At 37.1% G+C, this 14,544-nt stretch overlaps 1 protein-coding gene across 1 annotated transcript in view; it reads left to right on the forward strand.

The window, feature by feature from the left end:
* The window catches only part of LOC135474865 (nucleolar complex protein 2 homolog), a 107,486-nt gene that overhangs the window by 1,933 nt on the left and 91,009 nt on the right, over positions 1-14,544 (forward strand). Inside the window, exons 3-11 of the mRNA XM_064754500.1 lie at positions 1,323-1,659; positions 2,016-2,159; positions 2,571-2,685; positions 3,360-3,532; positions 4,477-4,587; positions 5,152-5,265; positions 6,721-6,909; positions 8,554-8,693; positions 9,908-10,019. Of these exons, the coding sequence (XP_064610570.1) occupies positions 1,323-1,659; positions 2,016-2,159; positions 2,571-2,685; positions 3,360-3,532; positions 4,477-4,587; positions 5,152-5,265; positions 6,721-6,909; positions 8,554-8,693; positions 9,908-10,019 (1,435 nt within the window). The remainder of the gene's footprint in view (positions 1-1,322; positions 1,660-2,015; positions 2,160-2,570; positions 2,686-3,359; positions 3,533-4,476; positions 4,588-5,151; positions 5,266-6,720; positions 6,910-8,553; positions 8,694-9,907; positions 10,020-14,544) is intronic.

The raw sequence follows: 14,544 nt of genomic DNA on the forward strand, positions 1-14,544 counted from the left end.
AGCTGCTAGTAGACAATTTACCTAGTGCATTCACTGCTGCTGACTGCGGTAGCTTTATGTGTGGTGTTTGTCACCTAGTTATAGCTAAGTATTCTGTTTATGATTGCAGTCTGTCAATCTCTTCTTATATTTCCACATCTCATCACTCCTGACTGAAATCTTTGCGCGAAGACTTACTATAGGGAATGTCTGAAACTCAAGCAACAACTAGCATTGACAAATCAAGATATGAAATGCAGTATTCTTGACATGTCTACCCTGTGGTGGTTTAAAGTGGACTCTTCCAAGTAACGATCGACGCAAGAGAAGTGTTATAAAAATGAAGGGGTGAATAGGTATCCATTTTGAAAATCAAAAAGGAGTAAAAACTAAAATTAGTGTAAAATACATCAGAATGTGTTAGAAAAGAAATAATGAGTTCATTCGATGCATATACTTGGCCTGTGACCTTGTCCTAAAACAATGCACCCTTCTTTTTTTACTGCAGTTATCACAGCATATACACAGTGCTTCACCATAGCTATCACAGTATAAATATGGGATAGTTTACCCTTAAGTATATGTTTACTCAGTAAGACAGTAAACTCCCCCAGCAATGCTCTCATGGAGTTTGTATGAACATTAAAGTTGTCTTGCATGAAGCTTACATGAGATCATTTTCCCTCTACCCCTGTGACATTAACTCAGAATTTGTTTAATGGGTGAATGTGTGTCACATGTGGGTGACAAGTATGACAGTTATTTGCCAAAGTGTAAGTGTATTAAAGGGAAAAAATCATTCAGTACAGTATTAAATGCCTGTACCCAAAAATTAAGGCCATGAAAGCTACAGTTACAGCACACTTCCAATAGTGAGTCTTTTGGGTCATACCAGTATGGTCTGCCTGTATGACACAGAGCTCCCAGTGAACCAGCAAGACACTGAACTCTCAGTGAGCCAGCAAGACACTGAACTCTCAGTGAACCAGCAAGACACTGAACTCACAGTGAGCCAGCAAGACACTGAACTCAAAGTGAGCCAGTAAGACACTGAACTTTCAGTGAGGCAGTAAGACATTGAACTCTGAATGAACCCTGTAATACACTGAAATTTCTATGTGGGAAGGTCTTCCAGAAACCTGCAGATGATCTTGGGTTTCTCCTGGGGTCCCACTGTAGTGCTGGCTGCTGTCACATAAGTTAAATATTCTTGAGTTGGGCTTAAAACACCAATCAAAAAAATAAATACATAAATTGTAGAGCTTCACCACAGCTTTCCCAATATAAATGTAGGATGATGTTTTATGCTTAAGTATTTGTTTAATTTGCTTTCTTTTCTGCAGGAAGAAAGTTCCTGTAAAGCAAAGGCACAAAGATTCCTTGACTAGTCTGAAAACAAAAGACCCAGAATTCTATGAGTTTTTGAAAGAAGAGGATCAAAAGCTTTTGGAATTCAGTGATGACGACGATGATGATGATGATGGTGATGATGATGGTAGCATTGATGAAGGAGAGTCAAGTGATGATGGTGAGAAAGAAGAGGATGAGTTGAAGAAGATAGAAGCCATGGATTCTGACAGTGATGATGATGATGATGACGATGATGACGACTATGATGATGATGGTGGTGTAACGGATCAAATGAAGAAAGGAGTCCATAAACTTCCAGCTAAGCTAGAGGTATGCATCAGATTTTATTGATTGTTTTCAATTAGAATTGCATGTATAATGATTGAAAGTAGATTTGTGTCCTGAGTAATACTGACCAAACCAAAATTTTGTGTGTTTGTGAAGGGTGTATTGTATTCAGTAAAGTTTGATTTATTCCATAGTTTTAAATATTCCGAAATTATCATGAATTCTAAATCATGCCATACTGGTCATCAAGTAAAGAAAATCTGAGAGAAAGGTCCAGGTATTGTTTATTTTTGCTAAATATTATTAAATAAATGATGTGCTCATCAGCAATCTGATATCTTTAAACCAGCATAAAATAGGAAAAAACATAAATATGGGGAGGTGACTATTACTTACAGGTAGCAGCTCATGTTGAGTCATCTGATGATGATGAAACTGGTGATGAAGACGATGAAAATGATGATGTATCGACTGCGACCAAAAGTAAGAAGTCCAGCTTAGTTACTACAAAGATGGTGCGAGAATGGACAAAAGATTTGAAGGTGAACTTCTTGTACTTTAAACAGAAAAATGACAGCAAAGCTTTGTGAATGATTATACTACAATGTGTTATTTAAAGAAGACTTTTAAATTGACTTTTTTTTTATATTTTCTTTCAACTGCTACGTTATCTACTGACAGGCCATACGTCTAGCCCTCTGAGTGGCTAAAGAAGGTTGGTTTTTCTTCAGGCTTGTATTGTCCCCTTATAACTGGCTTTTTGTTTTTGATTTATTTATTTTTTATTATTCCTGAATATGGTATTTAGTAGTTATCAAGAGATACATCTACTACAAGTGAAAAAGTATTTTGATAACTACATGTATCTGATTGACAAACTAATCTATTATCTATTATTATCTATTATTATCTATTATTGAATTTGGAATAACACGTATTTTTCTATGTCACAGGCTTCTGGGTCTAGAAAAGCTCTCCGTAGCCTAAAGAAAGCATTCAAGGCTGCAGTTCATCAAGCAGGAGCAGAAGAAGGGGAGATAAACATGTACCGCGTAGAGGGCAGCAAAGGTACTTGTAGCATAGCTGTTCAAATTTACTCTAAGATTTTTACTATTTACAATGTCTATCAAGTAAATGTCAGTTACAGATACTGAAACAGGCCGGGCCTACTGGTTAGCAAGCACAAAACCTAGGAGCCTCTAACCAAAGTGATCCAGCTCAAGTTTGCTTGCTCTCCGGTTGTACGTGGAAAGATCTGTTATCTCATGCAATAAACATGAGGCATCATCTGGTTTGTTGTTTTTTGTAGCTGGATAGTGGGATTAATTTTGTGACATTAATATTAATACATTAATAGGCTAGAGTGAAAGCCAAATAAAGTCTGACCTTTCATGTAAGAGTGCCTCTATGCTTTTTCTTATAAATGGGAGGCCTTTGTGGCTAAGGGGTTAAAGTTCCAGTGCAGCATGATGACTTGGAGCCTCTCATCAATGTGATCATTGTGAATTCAAGTACAGGTACTGTTGGCTTCCAGTTGCAAAAGGTCTGTTAGCCACCTTCCGATGGCCATGCCAGCTTCATTATGCTGTGCTAGCGGGCTAACCAACTGAGCATGTGACTATTTTGGGACAGTTATTAATCAGCTGTAAAACTTCCCTAATGATTTCAGAATTCCTCTGAAAATGCAGTAGATGAGTAAATGTATCTTTGGGTAAACCCAGTCTGTATTTCTCCGTTAACAGTTTTCAATGCCATTGTTCGAGCCTGCCTGGAATATGTCGTCCCCACGCTACAGAAAATCCTGCAGCTGCCGAAACTATTTGATGATTCTGAGAAGCTAATGCTGCCCTCTAGCAGCCCAAAGTGGAAAAAAGTAGCCATGGATGTGAAAGGCTACTTAACATCTGTCATTGAGGTAAAACATTGATGTACAGGTATTCATTCCCTTTATAAGGTTTAGTTTTGTGTGATTGAATGGAAATACTTACAGGTGGTTATTTGCTTATTTTAGAACAAAAGGTGGTTGAAACTAAAGGATACAGTATTTACAGTGGTTTGTAATGTATTCATGTGACTAAAATTTGAAAAAATGAAAACGTTTGTAAATTTGTAACTGGTTGATACATGTGCCATTTTATGTGTGGTGTTGTCTGTGTCATAAAGACATCGTGTATGTCTGCCTTGTTTATATAAATGCATGTATGATAGTCAAATACTGCAGGTGTTGTGTTTAAAAAGGTGTGTTTACTTAGTGATTTCTGCAGGAAAAATTAATAGTTGGTCTTTTTGAAGTTTGAAAAAATCATAATGCATTCTGCGTCATAAATTTTAGGAACTTAGTTACTGATTTTGAATGCAATGACAAGGCTGATATCTTGGGAAAGGTCATTTTGGACTGTTCCAAAGTAATAGCAAAATCTTGATTGGATTTGCCCTGATTTATTGTCTACTATAAATCCTTGCTACAGCCTCTTAATAATGTTATGGTATAGCAATTTTTGGGTGTTCACAACAATGGACTAATCTAATAACTAACCTACATGTATGTCATATCATAAGTTACATTCCATTGTTTTCTCGAGCTTTCTTAGTTTTATTATAATAGATGTTCAAATGATTGATTTTGTCAATTTTGTCAAATTTTAATCCAGCGTTTTATGTTTTGATATGATAAAATTGTTCTTTTTGATGCAAGCTTTAAAAATTTTCTTTGACTAGAACTGTGATTGCTTAATACTTCTTGAGAGATGACACAGACAACCCTATTTGTAGCGTGGAAAATGATCAAAGTTTTGTTTTACGTGAATAAAATATTTTGTTGATAATTGTCCAGTTTGACATTGGTGGTTCTTCTTTCAGCTCCTGTCCCACATGTCTGACCCTGCCATGGTAGATGTTGTTCTCAAGCACATTCACAGACTGGTGCCTTGCTTTGCTGTTTTTCCACGTCTGGCCAGAATAATGTTAAAGGTTTGAAAGCAAACAATAGTAGAATAATTGAATTGTATTAGGACTTTATTAGGCCGATTTTTGTATTTTTCAGAATTTTAGTCCTTTGTGTCCTCATTCTTGAAACTTTGTGTGTTAATGTTCAACTGCACTAAGTCAGGGGGTTTGTCAGGTACCTTGTGAAAAGCAACTAAGCACTCACGTTTCCTCCACCGCATATATCATCATCATATGTTAAGTACGACGTTAAACTCCAAGCACTCACTCACTCACTCACTCACTCACTCCCACATGAACACCGTAGTAGAAGTGAAAAAGTCTTGAGCATTCTTTTCATGGCGTTAAATTCTTGAGTGTGTCGTTCGACAACAATCTGTCAGTGAATGATACCATGGATTTTCATTTTGAAGGATTCATTTCTTAATTTTCCATAGTTTGCAGTCACCAATTTCATTCCAGCAATTTACTTTTAATGCAGAAAATATCTGAGAACAATGCCTATTAATAAGGGGGTGCTCGGGGGAAGGGGTGTTGTATGTTAGAGGAAATTTGTGTTAAGTGCTTTGTCAACTTTTGTGATTTCAGAGTATGATAAACCTTTGGGGTTCTGCAGAAGATACAACACGAGTGCTGGCATTTCTCTGTGTCATCCGGTTTGTGCGGAAACAGAAGGATTCCATGCTGGAATTCTGTCTCAAGGTATGCTTACATATATACATGTACAGACTACTAACGTAGTCTGCTCATGGGGCCACTGTGACCGATTGATTAGCATGATAGCGCAGCGCAATGACTCAGGAGCCTCTAACCAGTGTAGTCAAGCCCACCTCATGCTATCTTCTTCTCCAGTTGTGATGTGGGAAAGCACATCAGCAACCTGTAGATGGTTGTGGGTTTTCCTTAGGCTCTTCCTGGTTATATGTCTCTGAAATGCTTTTCGTTGTCATTTAAGTAAAATATTTTTGAGTTTTGCCAACACCAACTAAATCAAATCCAACCTTATCATGATCAACAGGGTCATCTTCAAGCCAAGATTGATGGTTACTGATATGATAATCAGAGTCATATTACATTCTAAATTGCGCCCATTTTCAATATAATTCCAAAGTAACTGACAATCGGCAAATTTGGATATAGCACATACATGTACTTAAAGAAAGATGCGAAACTTCCCAGGTCTTTCGGACAGGCGTGTAGATGCAAGTTAACAGAGTTATCCCCCCTTACAGGGTGCTTGGATTGAACGTGTGCATTAGATCATCATGGCTGTTGAATAGATGTAATAGTGTGTTATAAGGGTGGTGTAGATTTCAGAGAGTTCTAGTACATGTATTTAGTATGATTTCAAGATTGGTATTTTAGCTGAGAATATGTAAAGTTGATCTGTTATATCTGGTATTTAAACTGTCTCTATCTTTGTCTGAAGAACTTTTGTGTGAAATGCTATTTGTGTTGCTAATTACATTCATTTTGTCATAATTATGTGGGCAATTGTTGGTTGAAATGTTTTCTTTGTCCAATAGCTAGTATTTTTTAATACTGCATTTAACTGGATTTTGACAAAATAAAAGAAAATTTCTTGTAATAATATTAAGAATAATAATAATAATACTTTATTTTCTGAGGGAGATCAATTAGGTACAAAACCAATCTTCCTTGAGTCCATCATGTATACACACATCCATACAAAAAGATATTTACATGAATATATAGTATATATAAAATGTAGATGCACCTGATATAAGATGCGCCTGATATAAGATGCACCTGATATAAGATGCACCTGATATAAGATATAAGATGCACCTGATATAAGATGCACCTGATATAAGATGCACCTGATACCTGATATAAGATGCACCTGATATGAGATGATCACAGACTAAATTCAATGTAGCCCAGCAGAGACACTTTAACACTTAATCAGCAGTGGGATATTTTGATCAGATAAACATTTCCATTTTTGTTTTTATTTGAGAACATTGACATTCTGTGATTTTTTAACATGTATAGGGAGTCGGTTCCACAGTGTCACCACAGAATATCTAAAAGAACAAAAAAATTGTTTGAACAAAACTGCTGTTTCCATTTTTTTCCACAAGAGCAGATATATGTGTGGTAATTTAGAACTGTTTACATATTTCTCTTCACCAGAGAATGTACCTGACATATGTGAAGAACTGTAAATTCACATCACCCAGTACCCTGCCGATGATCAACTTCATGCAGCGTTCGCTGGTGGAGGTGTTTGCGTTAGACATAAACCTGACATATCAGTATGGGTTTGTGTACATACGTCAGTTAGCTATCCATCTGCGAAATGCCATCACTCTCAAGAAAAAGGTAAGTTGAGTACAAATATTTCAAAATCTTGCATTTTCAATTTGGATTCATTATTGATTGACCACTTGGTGGCCGCATGGATAGAAAGTCTTCTTCAAAGTTGGGAGACTTGGGATCAAATCCAGGTCAGAACATACAAAAGACTTCAATAATCTTGCCTGGTGTTCAACACTGAGAGGTTAGAGTAAGAAAGCAGGACTGGTTGGCCTAGTGTCAGTATAATGTGATTGGGGGCCTACCGTGGCACAGTTGGTTAGCGTGCTAGCACAGTGTATTGACTCAGGAGCCTCTCACCAATGCGGTCACTGTGAGTTCAAGTCCAGCTCGTGCTGGTTTCCTCTCCAGCCATACGTGGGAAGGTCTGGCAGCAACCTGAGGATGGTTGTTGGTTTCCACCGGGCTATGCTTGGTTTCCTCCCACCACAGCGCTGGCCACCGTCATATAAGTGAAATATTCTTGAGTACTGCATAAAACACCAATCAAATAAATAAATAAATATAATGTGATTGGGCGGGATGTCATGTCTGTTGTCTTCAACATGATGCATGTTTGGCAGCAGCACTTTGAACTTTGCCACAAGAAAACACAGCATGTATACACACACCTAATGACCCCTCCTCATCATACGATTGAAAAATTGCTATAACCCAAATTCTACATACATGTCCATACTTCTATTTATCATTGAAAAATTTACTTCTTTCGTTAAAGCAACAGCTTGGTAGCAGCTCGTAAGTACAACATCTGGGGTCTTGACGTTTTTCTTAACTGTTGTTCAGTATGTATTGCTTAGCCCATTTTCAAGGGAGATAATGTTAGTCATAAGCAAAATAACAAGTTTTCTCCCTTGTAATGTTACTGTGTAATTGTCGGAAGGGATACAAAGATTTGAAGGCAGTCTTGACTGCTAAATGGTTGATGCTGTCTTGAAATAGCAGTAATTAGCCTTAGAAATTTAAGGAAAAGGTCAGGAAAAAAATGGATTACAAATTCCATTATGACCAGTAGAACATATCCAGTCAGCATATAGGTTGAAATACAAATTTTCACAAAAAAGTGTGGAAACGAGACCAACTTACATGTGTATCTTTTATATAAAACTTATGTGTATTGTCATATAAAACTTATAACTTTATAGATAGGGGGGCCCAAGGGGGTTAGCACGCCAGTGAGGCACAATGACCCAGGAGGCTTTCACCAACCAGTCGCTGTGACTCACCTCATGCTGGCTTCCTCTCCGGTTGTACGTGGGAAGGTCTGCCATCAAGCTGTGGGTTTCCCCGGGCTCTGCCCAGTTTCCTTTCACCATAATGCTGGCCGCCGTCCCATTAGGGAAATATTTTGGAGTATGGTATAAAACACCGATCAGATTAATAAATAAATAAATTCCTCTCACCATAATGCTGGCCACCGTTGTATAAGTGAAATATTTTTTAGAATGACGTAAAACACTAATCGAATTAATCGATGAATAAGTGAATAAATAACTTCTCTGAAAGCAGTGAGGTGTACAGGTAGAGAGGGAATTGCCATGGACACATTACTGTCTACCAGTTACACAACAATCCTTCTGACTATCGTCAGAGCAATGAAACCTGTAACTAATCAAAGAGTTTTATTGTTGTTTGTATTGTCTTCTTCAGGAGAACTGTCAAGCAGTGTACAACTGGCAGTATGTTCACTGTTTGCACCTGTGGAGTCGAGTCGTTAGTACGATATACCCTAACGAGGTGATACAACACCTGATTTACCCTTTGACAGAGACCATTATTGGGACGATCAAGTGAGTAACAAAAATCATTTCATCATTTATTTTTAAAGAAGTTATATAAACTTATTGTTTATGCTAAAAATGAATCCAATGAAAATACCCTCTCATTCAGTTACATAATATCAGTCAATGAAATTGCAACCTGCAGATGGTCATGGGCTTCCCCCGGGCTGTGCCTGGTTTCCGCCCACCATAATGCTGGCTGTCGTATAAATGAAATATTCTTGAGTACGGCGTAAAACACCAATCAAAAAAAAAAAGAAAAGAAAAAATCAATGAAATCTAATATTCAGCTTTTGAGTCAGTTTTTAAACAGAAATGAATGTTCAGGTGGAACAGTTTTATTTCTTTCAAGCAGTGGTTGTGGGTTCCTCCCACCATAATGGTGGCTGCTGTTGTATATGTGAAATATTCTGGATTACTTCATAAAACTCCAGTGAAAATATATAAGTCACAGATTAAGACATGAACAAGGCAAGTAAGCATAAAAATAGTGACTGCAGCCTTATGTAAGCAGGTTTTTTAGGTAACTGAAGAAGGGCTGTGGTTTATTCATGACACTCAGGTATCCTCCACCCTCAGGGCCCAACATTATAGAAGTGAAGAAGTGCTAAGTATGGTGTTAAAGGCAAAGAAAACTCTAACATGAAGTATATGTCAGATGAAAGACCGTTAATCACTGTCCATGAAAATAGTTCGATTTATGTGTTTAGGATTTTTTCCTACTAGTAAAATACATTTGAAAGTTCGGATTCTATAGTGGCCTTTTCTGGCAATTTTGGGATCAGTGACATCACATCAGGTTTTTGCCACTAGACTGCTAAATTTGGTGATTAAAAATGCATATACTTATAGATTTATGAATACATTTGCCAAAGGGATCTTTAATCAAGCTATTTCAAGCAAAAAATAAGGATGTGACATTAGTGATACCCAATGGTTCACTACAAACCACAGTAGAATCTAATCTTTTAAACCATTTTAGTGGGATGGAAAAACTCTGAAAAAATAAATGGAAATATTCTCTTGCACATTATTAAATGGTCTTTTATCTGATATATACTTCCTTTTCGTGTTTTCTTTGCCTTTATAGAAAATCTCATCTGAGTGGATTATACAAATGCAAGGCATTGATGGAAAATGTAGAAATCTAAATGAAATTCCATAGCAATCAACCATTTCTCCAACAAATCGAAGCACTGCTGATTCAGGTTTTTATCCCTTAGGTTAATGCCTACTGCCCGCTACTATCCACTGAGGTTCCACTGTGTGCGAACTCTTAACCTCATCTCCAAGGCAACCAACACTTATATACCAGTCCTGCCTTTCCTGCTTGAGGTAAGTGTCCTATTTGATTTGTTCTTTTCTTCCTAGATTTTTGCGAAACGGAGAAGACATCTAGGGTACATGGAACAAAGTTGATGAAGACATTTGGTGTGACAGAGAAGCCATCCTGTCAGGCTACCGAAGCATCATGGGATATTACTGTATCTTGATGAACTTTTGATTTTTGTTGACTTGAATGTATTTGAAACAAGTACTGAAACTTTGACAAATGAATATACTGACAGATTTATTTTTATTTTCATAGATTTAGGCAACTTGTTTGAAAGGTTTTCTTTTCAAGTGTGTGAAAATCATGTTTTCTGTGTGAATATGTCTCTTAAGCTCTTAAGCTATATTCATGTGTATATTATTGAACTACATGTGAGCATCAAATGCAATATTCATATACATGTACCTTGTACCACATTTCAGACTGTAAAACACATATCTCTACAACTCCAATTCTCTTGGAGTTACACTTTATCCCAATTTGTGATCGCATCAGATATGTGATTTGTCTTATTTATAGATCTTATATGATAAGTCAGCACTGTATCTAAAAGAATTGTTTGTTAGTATATGATATGTTTCTCAGATCCACTGTTAACAACTTTCAGATTGACAAGTACAACACTAACTGCACATATTATAAAACAGTTTTACCGTGGTGGGAACCATTTCAGTGGCCTGTTGGTTAGAGTGTCCACCTCAGAGTCAGGAGACCTGAACCTGGTTCAGGACATACGTACCAAAGACTTTGAAAATGGTACCTGTTGCTGCCTTACTTGTCACTCAGCACTGAGAGGCTAGAACAAGGAAACAGGACTGGTTGACCCGGTGTCAGTATAATATAACTGAGTGGGATGTCATGTCTGGTGTCTTTTGCTGGATACTTCAGTGGCGGCATGGACTCGCCCTGCCACAAGAAGACACATTATATGTACACATGTCTAATGACTCATCATATGATTAGGGACTAGTGTCCAGATTTATTATTTATTCATAGATACCTCTGTATATATTGTCAAATTGAGAGCAAAAAATATTGAAAAGGGTACAATAAACTGAGTAATATGGCTCTTAAAATCACTAGATAAGTTATGCTAGATAATTTATGCTGGATTTATGCATTTTTTCCGCCAACACTCGATTGTCTACACCTAATTACGTCGAACAAGTCCAGCCTCTACAAGCTGTCCCAGCCTCGCTATTTAGCCGTGTTAAGAAAAGCTACAAGAATGACAGAAAGCATATCAAATTTCTGGATGAAATTGTTTGCTGATCTGCAAATGGTTGTGAAAACAGGTCGTCGAAGAACCCTGGAGTTAGTTTTTTTTTCCTGTTTCCAGATGTTTTGACCCACAGGAAAGTGTGGACTTACAGCACAAGTCGGAAGAAATACTATTTACCAAACTGAAATAGAGTTTTGCTTCTATGTAGCTAGCATCCGTCTGGAAAATGACATCATTTTGATACTAATTCCCAGGTTTTTTTAGGTCAGGTAGACTTGGGTCGGCCATTTGACGTCACCAGCTGAGCCGAACTGACTGGGCGTTCGGCTGGAGATCAGCTAGGGCAGTAAATCTATTGAATTTGGCGGATTAACAGTCATTATTGTGACAGGGCCCTGCTTGTAACATACTGTTTAAACAGATTATAATCTTTATAATTAGGACAAGTAGGTAAATCCGGGCGCTATAATCCTTTAGTTAGTCTAAGCATACATACGTGTGCATACATACAGTGGTGGGCTGTCATCCTTGGAACAAAGTAGAATGCCAAATCAAAACAGTGCCATCACTTATTGCATTTAAGTCATGTTGTTTGAAAAATTATTTCAAATTGGAACACGTCTATTTATTTATTAAATGAATGAATTCTTGTTGTTTAACATCAGTTTATTTAATATTAAAAGGTCTCAGCTTATATACATAGCAATGTATTATTGACTGTTTTATGTTCTAGAAAATAGAACTGCGTTCACTGTTCCTACTTCACATATTGTTATGGAGGGACTCTGTGGCGAGCAAATTGTACAATTTGACAGAGCTACCCTCCTTAAATAAAGGCTTCATTAATTCATTCCTTGTCACTTGAGAAGAATTGTTGCAAATCAATAATGACAAATCAAAATTCAAAGCAACCAGTCATAGGACAAGTTTTATGAAACAGGACAAACTGTTTCATATTATTGTAGTTTTTGGCTAAAATCAAATCCTTAGTCATTCATTACGATTTCGCTAAATTCTGAAGGAAAACACACTAAACATTACTTTAGATCTTTGACATTCTTGGTACACATACTTCCCTGGTATACATACTTCCCATGCTTGGCCCGTAGCTTAATTCCTGATCAGTGAAACTGAAAGTCTAGAGACCTGACATGGTTTCACAGGAAGTAGCTGTATAATTATGTGTTATGTGTTAAGATCACTCTGCTGTATTTGAAACTCTTTCGTGAAATTACCTGAATAATGATGAAAGTGACATTAATCCGCAAATCAAACAAGAAAATACCCTACGTGTACTCACACAAAAACAATAAAAAGGTTATTGTATTCAAGATATCAAAGTACATGTTATGCTGTTCTCGTTGAGTATTATCTCTGAAATAATGGTTAACATATAAGATACATAAATGATTAAATTTAAGGTGTTTAAAATGGGAATATTTAAAGTAAATAGAAGAGTTTTGTGGAGTCACTTGGTCTAAAGTTGCAAACCTACATTGTGTTTGCCCCTACTACTGACAGGTGTCAGCATGTTTATAATTTATGTGTGTTGTACAGTGAGGTGTTTTGTAAATATAATGCTGTGTTGAATACATATGTCTGGTTTGATGAAACTGCACTGACTGCCTTTTTGTGGAGATCACATCTGGAGATGCCCCAAGCCAAAGATTTATCTTGAATTTTAGGGGCAAGATGAACAGTAAAATGGTGATTAGCAATGTACATGTTGTTATTCCAGTGTCAGATCTTCAACATTAAACTTGCATGTATGAAATACTTTGTGTTTTGAAATTGACATCAAACACTGCTGGTAGTTACAGGTAAATAGTACAGAGGTAATTACCTTTCTAAGCAGGACATGGTTTATAAGATTGTCAGACAAAAGTTTAGATGCATTACAAACATTGACAAGACAGAAATTTACAAAAGTGCATCATGTATCAAAGTCATTATTTTAGAGAATGAAAACACCTGTTAGCAGGCCTCTAGATATGCAGTAATAAAGAAACACTTGTATAAAAAGTCAAGGTCACGTGAACTAAAATCTGAGAACATTAGCCTTGGCAGTGTTTTCAAGTAGAGTTGTTCTGGATCATATGTGCACAGAGTTATGTAAGATGTAGAATGTCACCCTGACATAATCATGAGACAGCATCATGACAGCAGAGTCCTGTCTGGCAGTCTTGACCACAAGGCCCTGACCATAAAGTCCTGACCACCGTCCTGACAGGGAATTTTGACCACATAGTCCTGATGACCACATAGTCCTGACAACCACATAGTCCTGACCACATAGTCCTGACGACCACAGAGTCCTGGTGCCAATATGGATGAAATTTTCTGCACTGCTTGGACCAAGCACAAGCCCACTTCCAGAGCCAGAACTATTTGTAGATAATACACCACCCTTATCAGCCAAATGCCATCTTCTCTTTTTTTGTTGTTTTTGACCGTATAATTGTGCCTAGCAGAGTATTGTCGGAATTCAGACATCATGCTGAGTAGGAGGGCCTAGCATGTTGTGGGGAAATTTGTACATGTAGCAACGGCAAAGGTTTGTGCTCTTGAAATGCTGTAATTCTGGTTGTTTCATTCATACCTGTAGGATGAAACCATTGGCCATTGAAGAGATATCAGAATGTCTCATAAATTAAGCTGCATGCAAATGTATAATTTCTGTGGAGAGGTGTTAAACTTTCAGTATAATTGGTATTTCATATGTCTTTCAAAGTTCTGTTGGCTTACAATCCATTGAGCAAGTTCACATATCAGATGTTTCTAGTTGCTCTTTCTTAGTGATAAAATCACTTCCCTTTGGTTGATGTATACGAATATGTGCATGGATACTTTACATGCTACCTGATGCCCTGGTTGAACCCATGCTTGAACCACATACTTATGTCAATATATACTGTTGTCAGGTTTGTTCTAGAAACCCAGGTAGCTGATTACAGGTGGTCACGTGCGTGCAGACTTTGATCTTGTTGGATTTCTGTTGATCGATCTTGATAATCTTAGTTGTATAAGATCTGTGTTCAGGTGTGAATGTCATGACTGAACAGGGTATAGCCATCAAATGTATCCTGCGACACTAGGGTATAATCTAATAGTGTTATTTCCAAGTCATTACCTCAACGAATAAGAAATAATTAAATACAAGGCCTTGGGAAGTTGTATTTCAAATTTGCACCAACAGGGTTAAACCTGGTTCTTTGTGGTATTTCCTCTACAGTTCAATAAATACTAAATGATAGACTTTTTTAAACATTAATGTGAAGCTGTGATGTGTTGTCTTCAGCTAGAAT

Source organism: Liolophura sinensis, chromosome 9, assembly GCF_032854445.1.
Source record: "Liolophura sinensis isolate JHLJ2023 chromosome 9, CUHK_Ljap_v2, whole genome shotgun sequence".
NCBI lineage: Eukaryota > Metazoa > Mollusca > Polyplacophora > Chitonida > Chitonidae > Liolophura > Liolophura sinensis.